A 20,725-nucleotide genomic window follows, 5' to 3' on the forward strand; every position below is an offset into this window, starting at 1 on the left:
GCCCTTCCTTCTTCCTTATGTTCCCTTTCTTCCGTATTCGGAAATAGACATGAGAAATAACACTACAGAGTTGACACTGTTGTACGCCTTTGTCTGACTACTGTTTTTATGGCCCCCTGCAGGCACAGCTGCCTTTGGGCTTGTGCCCACTCATGCCAACACTTGGTTGGCCGAGGGGGGGGCAGGGTGGAGGGGACTGTGCTGTGCAGCAAGGGTTCAGCATAGACGCTATTGTCAGTCAGCATCGGGGAAAGGTGCAATTCAAATTTACAGAAGTTGCTTTCATGTTTAACTACACAGAGCATTCTTGCACCAGCATACAGCTTGCTACCCAAGAGTCACAAAAACTCAGAATTCACACAACATTGGCTTTTTGGGAATCTTGCGTCTGTGTTCATTTGTTACCCTGGAACCCTACCTGGGGCATCTCAGCTCTTGGCTATTCCTCTGGAATGAGAAATGCACACACACGCTCTCCTTTTACTTTTTTTTTGTTTTGGGTGCTCCCCCCCCCACCTCATGCTGGTGACTAACTTAATACACATGCTAGGCAAGTGCTCTTCCACCAAGAAAATTACTTTCTCAATAACCCAGCCCCATTTCTGATGTACCTGTGTGCCTCCACATGACTCTTTGGGGACACAGGACCCGGATCCCCATGGATGTGCCTTGGGAACCTCAATATGAGATGATAGTTATAAGACAATAGAATCACCTGACAAGGGTTCTTTGGCCCTCTTGAGTACTGGTGCAACGCAGTCCTGTGAGCAACCCCTCTAAGACAGGTTATGTGCCCTTCTCTTCCTCTCAGGTAGGGACAGCACCTTAGCTTAGTCTCTGTGGATGGGGCTCAGGGTGTGTTTTGAACATCATCCTTGGCAGTCTACACTCCCAGAGTCTTCTTCAGACTCTTTATCGTCAAGTGCACTTATTTCTCTTCAGTGGAGTCTTTGTTTAGTCAGCCTTTAGTGAAAGCATAAGTTATGAACTATACTGAAGAATAATCACCCTTAATGTTATAAGTGACAGAGTCAATTGAATCTGCAGGAGGTTTTATGTTTTGTTTTGTTTTGTTTCATTTTAAGTCGGGATCTCACTATGTAGCTCTGGCTGGCCTGGAACTTTCTATATGGACCAGGCTGACCTCCAACTCACAGAGGTCCGCCTCACTCTACCTCTAGAGTGCTGGGATTAAAGATCTAGTCTGTGGAACAAGTTCCAAGTCGGCCAGAATGACATAGTGAGCACCAAAAATAAATAGGTAAGTAAAAGAAAATAAGATAACCCTCATTTCGCAAACTAATCTCAAAAGAAAAACCATACTTTGGCAATGAAATAAACTCTATTAAAGCAAATTTTAAAATGTGTTTGCTTTGTGACTTTTTTCTTCTCTTCTCTTTTCTTTCTTTCTTTCTTTCTTTCTTTCTTTTTTCCAACAAGTTATTTGAGCTGGGGCGAGGTTACAAACAGCTCTTAATCACTATGGCTCTTGGGACAAGCCGAGTAAAAACATGTAACTCATAGACCGACCTCCCCAGTGGCTGCAGATGGTCTAACTAATAAGCAAATTACCCTGGGCTCCTCTGCCTGGCTGAGCCTCTGCCCCTGACAAACATGCCAGGATGCTGAGAACGGCCAACACTTTAGCAGGACACACAGGAAGGATGTCAAGAGAGCTGGACCTGACCTGGCACCTTTGCCCTGCGCTGCCGCTGATATGTTGCAGCTGTATCTTATTTTCTACATCCAAATCGGTCCTAATTTTCAGGCTTGAGGGGGTCGGTCTTCTTACGTCTACTTGGGCTAAAGCAAGTAATTTTATTGGAACGGTAAATCAAACACATAGCTTAAGTGCAGGATCTTCTCTCCTTTACAAATCATCTAGGGTCCTTCTCCAATACAGGTTTAGACTCTGAAGTTCTTGTCACGCAAGCTTACAGTCTCTGCCCACCCCCCTACCTGCCCCCCCACCCCCCCTCTGCCCCAGAGAGACTCCCTGCTGATAGTCAGGGGCAATCACTAACTAATTGCATACGGTATTGAATATTGGTTATGCCTTTAAAAGAGATGTAGTACAAGCTCTCGGAGTTGTTTTTGTTTGTGTAGCGTCTATAACTCCCTCTGGGAATTCTGCTAGCTGTGGGGTTACTGTAGCTTATACGGTGCTGGCCTCTCTCTCCTCTGCTGGGTGACTCTCTGTGGTGCAGAAAGGCCTTTCAAAGCAGCGGTTACTCAGAAGACTTCAGGCTTTAGTGCTGACCTTCTTATTGTTGTCATAGCTGATGCCACCAATGCCCTCGAGTATGTTCATAGGCAGGGGAAACACAATGGTGGAGTTCTTCTCTGTGGCCACGGTGGTCAAGGTCTGCAGGTAACGCAGCTGGAGGGCGACAGGGGACTCAGCCAGCACCATGGAGGCTGACTTCAGGGACTTGGAAGCATTCATTTCTCCCTCTGCAGCAACAACCTAAAATGACAGAAACAAAAGTTGACAACTGCGTGGTATCTGCGGCTTTCCTTTTCTGGGTTTGTGTCCCTGTTTTGTCTCTTGTGTTTTTTCTGCTCACTTTCTTGGCAAAGAAAAGATCTTCATATCCTAGAGGATTTGGTAAAAAAAAAAAAAATCAAGGTTTACAAAGTAGGTGCGATGTTTAGCTGTGGGTTTTGTCATGTTTTGGTTGGGTTTTTTATGTTCACGTGACTCAAGCTGAGTCATCTGGGAAGAGGGAACCTTAATTGAGGTATTCTTCCATTAAGCTGCCTGTGGGCAAGTCCGTGGGGGGTCTTTTCTTGATTAATGACTGATATTGGAGGGTGTAGTCCACGGTCTGCAGTGGCATCGATGGGCAGATGGCCCTGGGCTGTATAAGAAAGCTACGTGACCACGCCATGAGGAGCAAGCCAGTATAAGCAGCATTGCTCCATGGTCTCTGCATCAGTTCCTGCCCTGGCTAAAACAAATAAACCCTTTGCTCCTCGACTTCATTTTGGTTGTAGGGTTTATCACAGCAACAGAGACGTAGACTAGGCCACTGGGGAGAAATGTTTGTTTGTTTGTTTACAAATTATTAGCCTTCAAATTTTATTTTCAAACCGATAAAAGAAGTAACATTTGAGCAAATGAAGTTGTGACCATCTAACCTGAGAATGTACTTGAGGCTCTTTGGGGTTTCGTTATCTGTTTATATTCATTTTTACAGAAATCCAAATTTCAAAATTCTCCTTGGACTGAGGTTTTTTTTTTTTGCAAGATGATATATTTCTATTTATTTAATGATTATTGCTATTATTATTATTAATGTGTGTGTGTGTGTGTGTGTGTGTGTGTGTGTGTGTGTGAGACGGGGGCGGGGGGGGGGCGGGGATGCAGGCATACCACAGCATGTGTGTGGATGTCTGAGAACATTCAGTAGTCAGCTCCCCCTTCCTGTGGGTGACAGAGATCCATCTCAGGCAGTCCGGCTTGCAGGACCAATGCTTTTACATACTCTGAGCCATCTCTCTGACTCTTATTCTGTTGCCAAATTAGTCTCATCAGTACAATGCCAGAACTGTCTCTACTCTCTGAGCGTTTGTGTAAAGAATCTCTTTTGGAACAATATTCTCCCTTCAGCTCCACCCTTGTTCCCCTCCATGCTAACCCAGGGTTCCTTACCCGGGCTCTGGCTTCCCGGGTGGCCTCAGCCTCAGCCGCCATGGACCTCTGCAGCTGCACCGGAATCCGGACATCTTTGATCTCTACCCGGGCCACTCGGATTCCCCATAGCTCAGTGGCATCATCAAGCAAGGTCTGTTTCCAGAGGAAAAGACATTGATCAGAAGGCATGTGACTTGACCCAAGTGTCTGGTACATCTGGGGAGGTTGTCTTTTCTAAATTCATTGATTACATTGAGAGTTGAAGTAAACCTATCTCCTGAAGGTTTCGTGCACACATCTTGAGCTGAGGGAACAGCTCTATTGGTAAAGAACTTACCTCATACGCAGAAAGCCCTGGGTTTGAGTCCCAGAACCACATAAACTGGGCATAGTGGTGCATGCCTGTCATCTCAGCACTTGGAAGGCAGAGGCAGGAGAATCACAAGTTCAAGATCATCTTCAGCTATGTAGGGAATTCAAGGCTAACCTGGGGTACATGAGACTGGATCTCTTTCCCACAAACACAAAAATCTTGATATATCACGTATTGGTCAACTGGAAGAATCCACCCTACAACCTCCCCAAGAAATTATAGGACGTCCTTGCATATTTGAGCCAGTGTTCCAGACATCAGTGCATGGGCTCCTCAGACAGACCTGGATTTGTCCTGGCCGTATGCTTAGCATCTGTGAACAGCTGCATCAGCTTTTCCTACCTAGGCTTCCTGTCAGCTTTGCCATGTGCGTCAAAGGCAATGCAAATATTACCAGTGCTCAAAAATGACCTAGTGGTTGTTACTGAATTGGCCCCCCCCCCCAAATAATACTTGTCTTGTTTTCTGAACTCTCTACCTTGGAAGAGTAAGATATATACTTTTAAAGCAAGATATTTTTAGAACATATTTTTAGTACATTGTAAAAGTCTGTCCTTTACCCAGAGCTTAAACTATGAAAGACATGTTGCAGGCTACCCCACAAAAATAGTTAGACAGCCAAAGGGGAGAGTGACCTCTCTCCTGCTGGCTGTGACTCGAATTAATGAGACTGCTTAAGACACTTTAGATCTGGCTTTGGGTTGTTGTCAAATTTCCAGAGTTTTTACTGGTGCTGTGGGGAGCCCGTAGGCAGAACTGCTGGGTCCTTGTTCATCCCCCCTTACAGACTGCATGGAAAACCATGGAGGATTCAGGCTGAATTTCCTTCTAATTTACAGAAAGGAGGCTCAGAATTACAAAGTCACGGACATAAGAAAATACAGAAATGAGACTTATAAACTAGAATATGGCAGCAGTGAGGCCAGATTTGTTACTCACTCAATGATTATTATGGGTACTGGTTATAGTGTGAGGTTTAACTTGTCCACATATTGCCCCACTTTCAGCCTCAAATGAGCATTCCTATTTTACTCCACTGAAATCTGGTGGCCCATGGGCTGCCTAGTAAGGGTTGTACTTCTTTTAAGGTAATTCAAACAGAAAATAAGTATGGTTTGTAGGCTCTTTTAAAAAAAGGTTAAGTGTGCAATTCATAACTTCCAATTTAAGGAGAGAAGTATGGGAGAAACAATTCTCAAAGCTCCTTTCTCCCATGCAAACATGTAATGTTCTAACATTATTTAATTTTATATGTATAGGTGTTTTACCCACATGTATGTCTATGCACCACATGTGTGCCTGGTGCCCAAGGAGTCTAGAGTAAGGCATCAGGTCCTCAGGAATTGGAGTTACAGGTGGTTGTGAGCCACTGTGTGGGTGCTGAAGTCAAACCCAGAACCTCTGTAAGAATGGCAAGCGCTCCATTTTCTAGAATGGCAAGCTATCTCTCCAACCGCCATGCAAATCTCTAAATCTATACTTTGTGATGATAGACAGATGGTTCTAGCAGGGTGCAACTGTCTCTGTGCTGGGAGTCTCTGCTCTGCACTCCTGATAGTGGTGGTCACTGACCTAAGATGAGGAGACTCAAGATGTGGGCTCTTAGTACTTTGGTCTTTACCTGGATGCTATGTGCGATCTCTTCTCGTCCGGACAAGATCTGGGACAAGGTCTGTGTCCCTAAGACGTTTCTCAGAGTGGTCTGAGCCAGCAGAAACGTGGCCTGGTGAACGTCGTTCACGTTGGCCACGGCTGAGATAGCGCTGTAGATTCTGTAGTAGACGACGCCATCCACTTGGGTGGTCACAGAGTCTCTCGTGAGGATCTGCAGAACAGAGACCGGGTGGAACAACTTTGTACTACTTTGCATGGCAAAGAGGAAGTCAACCCTGGAGTCCTCCCTCACAGAAGGACGCCTTTAATGGCGGCTCAAGCTAGTGATGGCGGAACATTGTCCTGGCTTCAGAATAACAACATCTCACAGTTAAATGCCAGCACAGATTTGGTCCCTACCTATCCCTGTAGCTTCAGCTTAGAGTAGTGGTCCTCAACCTTCCTATTGCTGCGACCCTCTAATGCAGTTAGTTCCTCATGTTGTGGTGGCTCCGACCATAAAATTATATCATTGCTACTTTACAAATGTCACTTTGCTATGGTTGTAAATTGTAATGTGAATATTGGATATACAACCCAAAGGGCTTGCGACCACGGGTTGAGAATCTCTGATTTAGAGATTTCTTACATCCCACAGGGAAAAGCCCTCCGTCTTCTCTCTCCAAACAGACACAGAATTGGAATCCTGTTGTCCGTTTGGTGTGCAGCTCTCATCAAAGGAAGAAGCAGTACTTCTTAGGACACACCGATGGCACCAGAGACCACGTTCTACACTCAAGTAAAGCAAATACTTTAGCTTTACAGGGGCTGAGCCCAGCACCAGGCGTTCTGCACCCTGTGATGTCCTCCCTGACCCCCAAATAAGATTCTGGGAGGATTGTGGGACTCACACCTGAAAACTGTTTACTATGGAGGCACAAAAGCCTTTCCAAGTTTCCCCACAATGTCTATGATGGCTCACACGTGAAGCTGGTCCCCCATGCCTCCCGACAGCCCATGGCGAATGATAGATACCTCGGCCTTGATTGTTTCCCTGCCTGTTTGTTGCTTGAGCCGTCCCCTATCCTCCATCTTTGCTGCATTTACTTTTCTTTCTGGATGCCTTCGGTTACAATAGGGCAACATGCTGGTCAATATCACTTCCTCTTCTCTAGCACCCAATTACTAGTTTGGGTCATTGATTCCTACTATTTCAAAAATTATTTGAAGTTCAAATTCTGGTTGATCCTGTCTGCCCAGATACTTGTGCCATTCCAACACACAAATGGACACCGGATACAAACAGCAGAAATAAAGGGAATTTGTGCAGCTATTTCTAAAACCATAACCAGCTCCTGACCCCCCAGCAGGTTCCACTCCGCCTTCCCTGCTAGACTCTGTCTCCATCCCGCTTTCCTGGCCTTCCTCCACCTAACCATCCCGAGGCTTTTAGCCTTTCAACCCTTCCCTTCCAATTCATTCTCATTTGGCAAAACAAAGCCACCGGAAGCAATTCAAGCAGGCCCCCTGGGGTGGGGGTGGCAATTAAGCCATCCTCTCCTTCTCCCGGGTAGGCTAAAATTATGCCCATGTTGTAGAGTACCTGAAAGTTTTAGTTCTAGTGACCGTTGTTTAATTTCCTACCTCTTGTGGAGGAATGTTGCAAGTAACTGTTCGAAGATCAACTTTGACAAACACATCAACGCAAGGCAGGACCAAGATCAAACCTTGAAAGAATAAAATTTGATTTAAAATCTGACCTGTTCAAAAGAATGAAAAATCTTCAGTAGGAGCACACCAACTTTGGCGAAGGTGACTTATTCTGATCATTCAATAATTAAAGCAAATCAACTCCTTAGGAAATAAGGACCTTTGGCAAAACGCTAAGCTCCCTGACACACATGTTTAAATTTTTTTTATTTTTAGGTAATCTACTTCTATTTAAACTTTTATTTTGAGGTTAATTTTAAAAGGGTATTTAGGACATTGGTTTCCTAGTGATAAACAGTTGGCCTGGGTTTGGCTATAAGCTACTGGCAGCAGTCCCAGCACCATGAACAATGCTAAAGGAATACTGTGTTAAAGTCTCCCATCCAGGTACTCGGGAAGGAAGATGAGGTCGGAGTTCACATGTTCAAGTCCTGCCTGGGCTACATAAGGAATCCAAGCCAGCTTGGACAACTTATAGTTTTCTCAAAAATTAAGGAAAATGTGTGTGTGTGTGTGTGTGTGTGTGTGTGTGTGTGTGTGTGTGTGTGTGTATGTGTGTGTGTGTGTGTGTACATGTCATAAAGGCTTTGCTTGACAAAGTTCTAGAGACCTCCGACTGTCCAGTATGATCACTAGACATCCAGAACAGCTGTTGAGATCCAAAGATCCAAAAATCAGCTGATCACCACTGCCCTTAAATACTATGTATGGTCCAGGTGTAATGCTGCCTAAAAACTACTTTGAAATCTACTTTTTATCCTAAAATTGCCTTTCTTTCTGTATTTCTCAGTCCTAATGAAATTTACACTGGAAAACTTCTCCCACAGAGAAGTTGAAAGAAGGCATCTGGTCAAAGGCTTGAGACAATTGAGAATATTTAGTTCAGACTATGTTGCTATGGCAATCATGTAAACACAATGACTTTAGCCTGGGGAAATTTATGATTAAACTTTTCTGAGTATTGTTTAAGAAATAATAACCAGGTCATGCTGACCATTGCTTGGAAATTGATTGATTTTTGCTGTATGCCTTACTGTAGGTTATATAGAACTGTTTGTATTTCTTTTTTAAATTGTTTTCTTACTCTGTTGATTTTTAAAGGTTCTATTGATCGTAAGAGATGAAAAAATAATGATGTAATCTGTAATAAAAAAAATTGAACTTCACTTTAAATAAAGTACTGGGGTTGGCTCAGGCGAGACAGAGAAAAACAAGCAAGCAGCAAAGGCAAAGAGAGCAGAAGAAAAATAAAGTTTTCTTGGGCTATACAAATCCTTTCAGTTTGGACCATAATTTGTGCCATAATTTCTTTTTTCCTCTGTCTCTGTCCTCAATCTCTCCTCAATAACTAGTTCCTATAGCTAGTTGTTCAGCCAGTTGTTGGTTTCCCTTAACCAGCTGTTCACCACTTGCTCAATTCTTTCTACCACGGAACCACTAAGACTCTCTCTTCTCTCCTCTTCCCTGGTTCTCTGAACTGGTCTGTGGGAGACGTGTTAGCAATTTGGCTTGTTTCCCTGTGGTCCTCATGACGTTCTGAGGTAACCCGCTCACCCCAGAGGCATGCATGACGGGGTTTACTATCCTGGGACTCTTAGCAGAGAAATCTTTGGGGAGGAATCACCTAAGAGGGACTCATTCTCGCCTGGAGCTCTCCGAGTGGTGGCTGTTGTGCCTCTCTCCCTCTCCAGCTTTACTTTAACTTAGAGCCTTGAGCCCATGAGATGAGGAGTACGACTGGGAAGCGTGAGCCTGGTTACTCTCCACTGGCGCTCTGTAGCACCGATGTCTTGATAAATGTCCAAAAGCATCCATAACAAAGTAATTACTGTCTCGTTCTCCTAGGCTGTTCATGAAATTAGATGAAAGTTAAGTGAGCTGAAACAGTCAAGGCTCATTCACAAAATCATCCTTGCAAGTTTCTTGCAGCTTTTTTAAAAATGTAACATCTTAAGAACACACAGTGCTGTTGGTTCATGGTCAAGTACTGACTCTCTCTCACGAAGCTTCTTTCTGCCCCAACCCCCACCCTAGATCTTACAATGTGATTGGAGAGACAGCAATTTCACTCAAAGTGTGGAAGGGGACAGAAATCAAATGGCCACTGTTTGTGAAAGCGCTCTCCATCAATAATATTAAAATCAATCACATGAAACTGTGGTTGTTATATGTCAAAACCAACGCAAGCAACTTATAGTTTAGGAGAAACTGTGAATCAAGGTCTGGCGCTCTATATTATCCAACACTTCCCATCCCTACCCCCAACCAAAAAGCCATCTTATAACTTGAATAGCATGTAACACTTTTTACTTCTGAGAACTGTAAAGAGAGCATGGGGGGAAATGGTGCGTCACGTATCAGATGCTGGGAATCTCCTGTTGACCTCCAGCCACTGGGACACTTGCTGACTAATAGTTAACTCTACATTGGCCTTGGGGAGGTCTTCATTTTCAAAGTTAGAGGACTCCACACAGGGAGTCACACCTGACTACTGCCCCGTCCCATGATCTACATGGTTTACCTGCTCACCGCAAGAAGAAGACATATCTATTAGCCCTTTCCCAAGATACTAACGTCCAACTCCTTGAACAGGCCCTGTGAGTACCTTTAATGGTTCATGTGGGCCATTTATTCTCTTCCTTTGTTCCCTGGACCTGGCTCACCACAGCCCTGGGAATCAATGACATCCAGTCAATGTGACCCATTCATCGGACTCCTCAGGGAGTGAGTAATGAAACAGGTTCATATTTCAGAATACTCAAACTGGTGGTCTCTCCCATTAACAAGCCAGATGGAGCAACCTCTGTCCACTGCCTAAAACACAAGTACTCTAACTTTTAATCATTTTTTTTTTGACCCTCACTAGATGCCACTGGTGGTGGTAGTGGTAGTGGTAACAGATATCCATAGTCTCTGCCATACCTGGTCCCTTGGCTTTACCAGCTTGGATGCGTCCCAGTCTGAAGATAACAGCACGTTCATACTCCTTAATGATCTGAGAGATTAAGGGAGAGCCTTTAGTCTTAGTGTCTGCCAGTTCACAGGGAGATACCCATTTAGTTCCCAGGGCATTACCTTCAAGCACATCCATATTGAGACTGGAAAGGTAATGAGCATCAACAGGAAGGAAAGAGAAAGCAGAATCCAGCCACACACACCAAGCTGGTTCTTGTTGGTGCCTGGAAAGTGAGAAAAGAAGCAAGCTCATAATCCAAGTGATTCTCGGCAAAGGCGTCAGGGGGTATAGATAAAGAGGAAGTGTGTCCTGACACTGCCCAAATCTGGCAGGAATAAAAAGCAAGCCTAAATCTACCCACACCATGAGTCTAGGTAAAGACAGCTCACGCCCCTACTCCCAACACACCACACACAGAGAATGTTTTGTGGGGGTGTGCTAAGAAATTGGAGCAACCTCTCCCTCCTAAAAAGCCACTCAGCAATCAACAGTGATACTCATTATTATGTTTTCCTACGGCCAGCATAGTTTATCATTATCCAACATGAAAAGATGTCTGGGAATGTGCCCATGAACAACGCTTAACAGAACCATCAGATTCTTGGGTCCCTCGAATTCTCCAGATGAAATCCAAAACAAGCCCTGAGGTAGGGAAGGAGGTGCTATTATGCCTAGAGAGGAGAGTCGTGGGCGCATGGGAATCATCTTAGAACCCCTGGGAGTGAGCATCTATGCAGAGTCTCTCACATGCCGCCTTCAGAGCTTTACACAGTCCACTCCAAAAGAGGCTTCCAACTCTCTCTTCTCCATCAATAGGATGGGGATACACATTACCTACTTGGGAAGATCCAATAAAGATTAAATGATACCATTTTTACATAGGTCCTAACCTATGTGTGTCTGTGTCTGTGTGTGTATCTGTATGTATACGTCTGTGCATCTGTATCTGTGTGTGTCCATATGTCTGGGTTTCTCTCTCTCTCTCTCTCTCTCTCTCTCTCTCTCTCTCTCTCTCTCTCTCTCTCTCTCGTGTGTGTGTCTGTGTGTGTGTGTATTTACCCCTTTATTCTCACTTTGCTAATGTACAGAAAATCTAGAGACTTGCCAAACCGCTTTGCAGCAGAGGAAACTGATTTCAAGTCCTACTTCAACCACTTAGCACCTCGAGGCTTCAGTCATGTCAGTTGCAATTTCTTGTTCCTAAAGTGTGCATATCTGGCCAAGCTTCTCGTGTTAGAGTCCCTTATAGTCGGCATCTTACCTCCTTTGCAGTCCTCCTCTGTCTGCGCCCCTTTCCCTTGGCAGCCTCCTCCATTCTCATCCCCTAATCTCTTCCAATTGAGTCACATCCTCCACCTGAACATTAGAACTAATTGTGTTTGCTAGATGCCACCACCATGGAAACTCCAGCCAGCTCACTGCCCAGGCTAGAGACTCAGGTCATCACTACCTCCTCCTTATTCATTTTCCAAAGTCTTTTTGGTACTTCCATGGATACATTGGGAATATACATATATATGGTATATATATGGTGTGTGTGTGTATATATATATATATATATATATATATATATATATAGTGTGTATATATGGTATATATATGGTATATATATATGATATATATATGGTATATATATATGGTGTGTGTATATATATGGTGTGTGTATATATGGTGGGTGTGTGTGTATGTGTGTGTGTATGTGTGTATATATATAAACCAGAACTGGGTTTTGCTTTTAAGGACAGTGATGTGATAAAATTTTTTACGCATCTCTTTTGTGCATGTGGGTGGATTAAATTCCTGGTAGTGTGCAGGCTAGGTTAAAGAGATTTATGGTCTATTCAGTAGCCAGTGCCCACTAAGGAGACTGAACCAATCCCTCCTCTCCTACAGCTCATGTGTTTCCTTCTGCATGGCCTGAGCTCATGCTTGAGATTGTATCAGACCTGATGGGAGAAGTTATCTTCATTTTAGAGATATATTTAGTATTAAAACCTTTGTTCTTTTCCCCTTTCTTTTCCTTCTTTTCTTTTCTTTCTTTCAAGCCACAGAACTGCTCTAAGGAGAATCTGATGTTCCTGTGCAGGATAAAAAGACACTCTGGGGCTGGCGAGATGGCTCCGGGGGACAGGGTGGGTGGATAAAGGTGCTTATACCAACCCTGGTTACCGGAGTTTGATTCTTGGGACACATGTAGTAGAAAGAAAGAATGAGCTCTTGTAAATTGCCTTCTGACCTCATTCTGCACTGTGGCATGTGAATGCACTCACCCACCCCCACAAACAAACAAATAAATGTAATCGAAGCTTTAAATAAAATATAAGACATTAGTTTATGCTCACAGAATCATTGTTTTATCTTATTTGCTAGTGATTTTTAGTATTAGTACAGCCAGCACATGAGTTCTCACTAAAAAACGTCACAGCTTAGGCCTTAAGTTCCCCCTAACTATATATGTCCTTCTCAGCTCCACATCTATTCAGAGAAGAAAAATAATTGTTACCAATTTATGTTTGCCTTTATAGGCCAATTCTCAGTATTTATACGCATGTATTTGTCACTAGGGTGACAATCTGTTCTCCTGCAGGTCTTAGAGTGGGCAGCTTCCTGTACTGTCTATTACAAATAATGTTTGGTTTCCTGTGCTGTTTGCTTTAGAGCTCACAGATTTCCCATTTTATACATAGTCTGCCATTGTCCCTTCCAATTTTTAGTCTCTCAAGCTAAACACTTAAGTCTCAGCACCACTGTCATTTTATACCATGTTTTAATTTTTAAAAACTGTATAAAGACTGGAGGTCCAAATAAAGACCTAAGTCCTGAAAATGGAAATGTCAACTCTTGCCCTACCCACTCAGAAAGAAAAGCACAGAAAGCCATTGCAGATCCAGCCCAACCACAGGCAGACAGGATGTGAACAGAGCTGAGGAGCCAGGTCTGTGGGCAGCTGGCCACATGTTCTACTCAAGACAGCTATACTCCAAAGCCAGAGATGCCATGGCAGTCACATGATCTGCCCCCACCTGTGCGTCCTCGCCTGCAGCATGACTACAACAACAGCCAATTGGGAGCCCTCACACTACCATGTATGTAAAGGAATTATGAGCCCCACCGGTGGAGTGGTGAAACCATGACAGTTATTCAGGGTTTTGAGTGGGTGTGTGTGTGTGTGTGTGTGTGTGTGTGTGTGTGTGTGCACATGCACATGCCTGTACATGCTGATGTTTGGTGACTTCCTCTATTATTCTCTCCCTATTTTTTTTTGAAACCAGGTCTCTCACTGAGTCTAGAGTTAGCCATTTCAGTAACACTGACTGGCCAGCATCTCTGCTCCCCAGAGATCCTCCAGTCTGTGCCCCCTTCCCATCAGTACTGGGGGAAGATTATGGACACATGCCATATCACCATCCAGAGTTGTGCCCTCTCACTTGCCCAGCAAGCATTGTACCTACTGAGCTGTCCTCCTAGGCTCTACATTTGGGTAATGAGAGAGAGAGAGAAAGAGAGAGAGAGAGAGAGAGAGAGAGAGAGAGAGAGAGAGGCAGAGAGAGAGAGAGAGACAGAGAGACAGAGACAGAGACAGAGAGACAGAGACAGAGACAGACAGAGAGACAGACAGAGAGACAGAGAAGGAAAGACAGAGAGACAGAGACAGACAGACAGACACAGAGTGACAGAGAGACACAAAGACACACAGAGAAAGAGGGAGAGAGGAGGAAGAGGGAGAAAGAAGAGGAGGAGAAGGAAGTTTAGAACTTCCCATTTAGAACTGTGCAAAGTCATTCGTGCTTATAACCCCAGGTCCATGAGTTGAAGTCCATCCTAGACTACACAGCAACACTCCGCTTCAACAACAACAGCAAAAGAACCTAAAATTAGAGTTGGTTGGTGATGAGCACCATGAGTGTCCCTCCTCATGCACTCCTCTCTCCAGACTCTGCCCCATGAAAATGACCCAAATGCAACACCTGCACCCAAGCCTGGCACTCACTCTGCAGACCAGGTTTGGTACCCACGCTCTGGAACATCAGGAAGTCAGCTTTCAGTAGATGAGCCTTTGATGGTCTGTCTGCACTACAATCTTAGGGAGCCAAACGTGGGTCCAGGGAAAGCCCTCCACAGGTCTGCACCCTTTACCCAGATCTGGGACCCTCATTCCCACTTGCATGCTAAAATGTTTATCTACCTCAGTGTTCAGCTCAAACATCGCCTTCTCTTCTTCCTATACCCACCCATCGCTGCCACCCTCATGTACTCTAAAGTCCATTGGGGGGTTTTAGCTGCTTCCTGTGTTCTCCCTGCAAATGTTTATTGCTTTGAAAGGGGTGTTCTGCTCCTAGTCACCTTCCAGGCTCACAGGAGAAGCCAATGGGTGAGTGAGGGTCCACTCTATCCTGCTTTGAAATCTCAGAATGATGCTGCACCACAGGTTAGGTTTATGGGTCTGTTGGAAGTTCTTGTGGGAAATAATGATCCAGCAGAAGAGATTCTGTCTCTCACGAGACTTAATTAACCCAAGAACCATAAGCCATTGCATTTTCTCCTTCATGTTCCTGCCTTCCTGTATCTCACCCCCATATCATTATGAGAAAATAAAGAGAGAACATGTCCTTGCATCAATCTCCGCTGTCCCCAAACTCCCACGCTTCCAGGCCTCTCTGTCTGAAATAATAGCGCTGCCAACAAGCACAGATAATCTATCCTTAAGTGTTAACTCCAGATAGTCTCACAAGTTTCACGTATTCCATCTGTAAATAGCAAACACCCCGATAGACATGTAAGACTGTATTGTTACGCAAACTTAGTTAATTAACCATGGAAAGGGTCTCATCTGTCCTGGGCTGGCTTTAAACTAATATGTAACTGAAGATGCTTGTAGACTTCCTCCTCCTCCTCCCCCCAAATGATGGAGTTGCTGGTGTGTACCTCACACATGCTGAGGACTGAACTCAGGGCTTTGTGCATGCTAGGCAAGTACTCCTCACATGTACAATTTTTAAAAGATTTATTTATTCATTTCGTACACAGTGTGCTGCCTGCACATCAGAAGAGGGCACCAGATCTCATTATAGATGGTTGTGAGTCACCATGTCGTTGCTGGGAGTTGAACTCAGGGCCTCTGGAAGAGCAGCCAGTGCTCTTAACCTCTGAGCCATTTCTCCAGCCCCCTCAAGAATAATTTTTTACAGTTTATAAAAGTACATGAAAATCATTAGGATGATATTAACAGGAAAAAATAGTATGGCATTAAACTATTCAGCCAATGGGATACCAATTAGTACAAGTGTACACATACAAATAATTCTGAAAGAAAATGAAAACAAATGTGGAAATAGAGTGGTTCTGAATTTTTAAAAATATTTTGACGTTTTTAGTGTTTTATTTTTAAGATTTTTTAAAAGTTGCTTTATGTGTATGGGTATTTGGCTTTGTGTATATATGTGCACCATGTGCATGCAGGGCCAAAGAAGGCCAAAGAAGGCAAGAAGATGCCCTGTAACAAAGTTACAAATGGTTGTGTACCACCATTTTGGCTGGGAACCAAACCCAGGTTCTCCTCAAGAGCAACCAGAGCTCTTAACAGCTGAGCATCTCTCCAGCCCCTAATTCTGTTTTCTCATTTTTACACATATTTATGCTCTTATCAAGAAATGTTTAAATAAAAAACTCACGACTAGTAAATGTTCTTCCTCCTTCCCTCTCTCTGTCCCTCCCTTTCTCCTTTGCTTCCTATCCTGCCAAGACACGGTGGGTGAAATGGAACCCTGGCAGCCTCTAGGCTCCCTTTGCAGAGAATCTTGGCCTTTGGACACCAATATAAAACTCAGCATAACCCTCCCTCCATCTCTGTCTCTGTCTCTCTGTCTCTCTGTTTCTCTCTCTGTCTCTCTCTGTCTCTCTCCGTCTCTCTCTCTCTCTCTCTCTCTCTCTCTCTCTCTCTCTCTCTCTCTCTGTCTGTCTCTCTCTGGTGTACCCCTTCCCCTTTCCTTCTCTCCCCATGCTCATTTAATAAATCTCATATAATCTAACAAAAAGAAAGGAACTCAGCATAAAACCCTACGGGTAACACTGTTTTTCATCCGCTATAATTCATCTTTTCCTGTCTGTTCCTCCAAAACAGGTAAAGAGCTTTCACCAAAGGACAATTTAAGAAAACTATAAAATTGCCAAAAGGAACACAGACACTCAATACAGGTTCAACCTGGTGACTTCCCCTCTGGGCACTGGTTTGGATACACCTTCTCAAGCCCAGGTAACTGGACTTCATGGACGTAGGTGGTGACACACAGGAACTTACACTTCTTACAAAGTGACCAAAGAAAATGCCAGTGTTAGTCTGGAGAGGCATACCTGAGGCTTAGACATCTGTGTCCAGTTAATTGTAACTCTTGGTGAAAAAAACAGGGTCAGGACAGAATGTCAACAAGTAGCGAGCAGTGGTATGCTAGCAAGTGTTTGGCCATGGGTTTCTGGGCGTGAGAAACTCTGATTTGTAACATTGCCACAGTGTAAATGTCACCCCACCATCAGGGGACTCCAACCTACCCTTGAAAATCATGAACTTGGAGTTACAAGAGCACATACATAGCTTTCAAAAAGCCAGAGGCTCCAGATGGAGTGATGGCAAAGACTCAGTTACTTGACTCCCTCGCCGTTATGAGAGCTTGCACATCTGTGATGCTGGAAAGACAAGGTAACATGACACTTTCTCCTGACTGTATTGGAACAGGATCAAATGTCCTGCAATACAGTTTCTAAGCCTCTGGGGGAGATCCACATTGCGTTTCTCATACATTTTCAAAAGCACAGGAAACACAAGCTCCATTCTGTTTCTTCTCCAAGAATACAAATTCATCATTTGATTACAAGATCCAAACTAAAAAGAAGAAAAAAAAAGTATGGCCACTCTAAGATGTCTCTCCGATGAGGCAGCTTCACCTGTGCCCTCTACTCAGTGCTGTCTTGCCCTACCAGAGTGAAAATAAAATTCCTTATGGAATCACTTGTTTAAAAAGGTGAGGCCAGGCATGGCACACAGCTATAGTAGTAGGAACACTCCAGAGGCTGAAACAGGAGGATGGCCAGCCAGATAGTGTGAAGTGATGTGCCTGCCCCAAAAACCCCACATAAAGATGATTAGTTGAGTAGTTTCTTAATTGTGAAGAGTTTCTACGTCTAGTGTGCAAGTGCAGAGGCAAAATTAGTTTGGGCTTTCTTCCTCCTTAACACAAACTTATAGGCCAGCTCTGCAAGTGTCCCAACACCAACGAGAATATCAGGCCAAACCTTTGGAGTGATACATTCTGCCTCCACTCTGTTGCAAGCTGCCTGCCTAGTTCCCACCAGCACACTTAGGAAATGCTTGACTTAGGAATTTCCTTTTCTCTCTAACTATAAAAATTTCATAACACCATTTCCATAGTGAACACATAGTATTTAAGACAGCTCCAAGCCATGTTCACTCATATTTGACTAAAAAAAAAAAAAACAAAACCCATCTATCCCCTATTCCACTGACAATACTGAGACTCTGACTCTTAAAAAAATGAAAGAAAGAAAAGGGCAGAGTGGTTGTATGCCTTCCACTCTGACACTCAGGATGCGAAGGCAGGGAGTTCGGTGGCAGCCTGAGACACAAGGCATTTTCAAATGGTTCCACTCTATCACTATTGATACGCCTACCTCATGAAGGAAAAAAAACCTGTTTTCTGATTTGGGTAAATGTCTATTTTCCTTTTCTGAATTAGTAACACCAGATTCTTTCTCAGCTTCCAACTGGAAATGGGGCTTTGGCAAGTGAAGGTCACAGAGAGTAGTTGGAATCCTAGGCACAGACCCTTCCCAACCCCGCAGCACCGCCCTCACTTTAACAAGTTCCTAAACGCTCCAAGAAGCAAGCCTTTGCACTTGTAAAATGATAGTGAGGACTTCCCTCATAACGATCAGGTCTGAGGAGGTAACAAGTCCAACACTTCCCAATTCATTAGTACTGAGCACAGTACTTGTTTTCATGGGCTAAGTCTTACTTTCCCAACTTCTCTCCATTTATCTGGAATTATGCAGCGGGAGCTACCTTTTCTCTTCATCATGGTGTCACCAGATACAGTTAAAAACAGAGGAAAGTCAGCAGCATCATGTCCTTGATGTAAGGTGAAGACATCAATGCGAAGATAAACAAATGCCTATCTGAACACACAGGGAGTGAAGGAGAGAGCAAGCTACAGGTCACCATTCAAAAACCAAATCAAACCAGCGTAAATAGAGACTATGACATGAGAGGTCCTAATAGAATTAGATCCTTCCCCTCCTGTTTCACACCCTCTCTCTCTCCTTGAGACAGGGTCTTGCTACATAGCCCAGGCCAGCTGAGAACTCATTGCACTTTTCTTGCCTCAGCCTTCAGCATGCTGGGATTACAGGCCTGCCCAGTTGAAGTCTGTTTCAATAGGTACACTAGTGACCCTGCCACATCTCTTTGGCGCTCTATTCCTGCTCTGACTAACGTGCGTATAGTGTTCCAAGAGGAGGAAGGAACCTACCCACTAAATTGTTCTTATCCAGTTTCTCAGGCGAGTCCATCTCATCCTCCAGATGCGTCTCAAATCTTGCAGATGGTCCTGAGTCAGGATCCAAGCCTGGCTGCAGGCATCAGCTCAGCGGTGTGTGCAGAGGAAGACAGAGAGAAGGAGGCTCCCTCTCCTGGCACACACCCTGAGGAGTGGTAACCCTGGTGCAAGAAGCCTAGAAACATAAACAAAACGCCTTCCCTGACTTCACACTGTCCTCAAAGAGAATGGGCAAAAGAAGACGGCCTTCTTTCGAGGGCTGCTGCCTGTAAGATAGGTCATGTGATTCTTGTATCACTTACTATAAAACATTACTAGCCCCGTTGTGTAACCCATTATCTGATACACAAGCATATATGCCCTCATGTATTATCATACAATATTGCAATGTAATTCATCCAACACACAGCAGGCAGAACACCTTCAAAATGCAGATCTAATCATGTCACGTCCTTAAGATAACCCCACTACAAATTGATGAACAGTTGAGGCTAGTGTCACAGATGTCCCAGGCGTAGTTTGAAAGCACTATGCCTGCTTTCTTTACCTGACCCTGCCCTCCACCCACCTCTAAGGCTTTCAGTTGTTTGTCTTCCAATAGGATCTCATTCTAACTGAGGCCAGCTTTGAACTCCCAGGAATTCTCCTGCCTCAGTACCTTTCCCCTACTACCCTGAGTGCTAAGATGGCAAGCATGAGCCACCACCCGGCTCCTTTTAAAACTTTACACAGCCTCTTGCCTCGGGGCTTTTGCACTTATAACTGTCGGCACAATACCCAACCTTTGTCTGCTTTTTCTTCTAGGCCAGGCAGGTTTAGCCTGCCACTTGTGTGCGGTAAGTAAACTGCGTCTGTGCACAGCCATGCCCAATCCTTCTTACATCATCTCTGGCCACTTTTGCACTACTCTAGTGCTGAGTGGCTGTGGTAGAGCCTATATGGACTGTAGAACTTTCAGCAGTATACGCTCCTTTAAAGGAAAGGCGTGCTGGCCTCTGCCCGACACTAGGTTTCCATGTGGAGAGTTAATGGGCTATTCCCCATCCCCACCCCCTGAAGTGTTTGGAGCATCAAAGGCCACAGTTGATGTTCACCAGGTGTTGGTCCAGTGAATATATAAATAATGTGATGATGATAGACGGTCCTAAGAGGTAACGTTCCTTCTGAGATGCAGAGCTTCCACTTCCTGGCTGTGCTGGTCAGTGATTACCCATCTATCTATCTATCTATCTATCTATCTATCTATCTATCTACCTATTTTTGTCTACTTGACATAGCTAGGGCCTGGGAACAAGGAACACCCAAATAAGAAAGATGCCTGACAAATTGTCCTGTAGGCAAGGCTGTAGAGGCGGTTTCTTGACTGATGATTGATGTGGGAGGGTCCAGCCCACTGTGGTGGGGGCCACTCCAGGGCAGGCAGGCTGCCTGCTTGTGTAAGAGAGAAGGCTGAGGAGGCCATGGAGAGCAAGCCCTTAAGCAGTGTTCTTCTGTGGTCCTTGCCTCAGTTCCTGCTGAGTCTCTGCTCTGACTTCCCTCAGGTCTCTGAGGTGTAAGACGAAATGAACCTTTCCCTCCTAGCTGTAAAGTCATGGTGTCTATCAAAGTAGTAGAGAGGTAACTAAAGGCATGGCCCAGGATCCCCCTTGGACCACACTCCTAGGACCAAGAACCATCTTAAGACCTTGTCTCTCTTACTTCGATGTCCTAAATGTTTGCTCCCATCTGTGTAAAAGTACAGAACAGGACAAAACAACAGCTCTGTGCCTGTTCTTCTTGTACCTTCTACGTTTTCTTTTTCCACCTCTCTAGTTGTTTTCGTTCTAGCAGGAACATCTTTATACATTTCCCACGTCACAATTAGTTTTACCAAGTACTCGTCTCTTCTG

General features: G+C 44.4%; 1 protein-coding gene across 1 annotated transcript; it reads right to left on the reverse strand.

The window, feature by feature from the left end:
• Nucleotides 1–1,988: 1,988 nt before the first annotated feature.
• STOML3 (stomatin like 3) lies at nt 1,989–18,921 on the reverse strand. The gene is made up of 7 exons (XM_084769252.1): nt 18,810–18,921; nt 10,389–10,492; nt 10,236–10,308; nt 7,248–7,330; nt 5,632–5,835; nt 3,656–3,790; nt 1,989–2,467 (listed from the first exon to the last, which is right to left on the reverse strand). The coding sequence occupies exons 1-7, from the start codon at nt 18,847–18,849 to the stop codon at nt 2,243–2,245; spliced, it is 864 nt and encodes a 287-aa protein (XP_084625378.1). The 5' UTR covers nt 18,850–18,921; the 3' UTR covers nt 1,989–2,242.
• Between the last annotated feature and the right edge of the window lie 1,804 nt (nt 18,922–20,725).

This window comes from Acomys minous (assembly GCF_964271855.1).
Source record: "Acomys minous genome assembly, chromosome: 19".
In the NCBI taxonomy this organism is placed as follows: domain Eukaryota; kingdom Metazoa; phylum Chordata; class Mammalia; order Rodentia; family Muridae; genus Acomys; species Acomys minous.

Coding starts and splice junctions, on each gene's coding strand:
- STOML3 (XM_084769252.1), bottom strand. CDS start 18,849: ATGGACTCGCCTGAGAAACTGGATAAGAACAATTTAGTGG. Junction 5,836..7,247: donor GCAACATTCCTCCACAAGAG/GTAGGAAATTAA, acceptor TCTGTTCTGCAG/ATCCTCACGAGAGACTCTGT. Junction 2,468..3,655: donor CCCGGGAAGCCAGAGCCCGG/GTAAGGAACCCT, acceptor CTGTCATTTTAG/GTTGTTGCTGCAGAGGGAGA.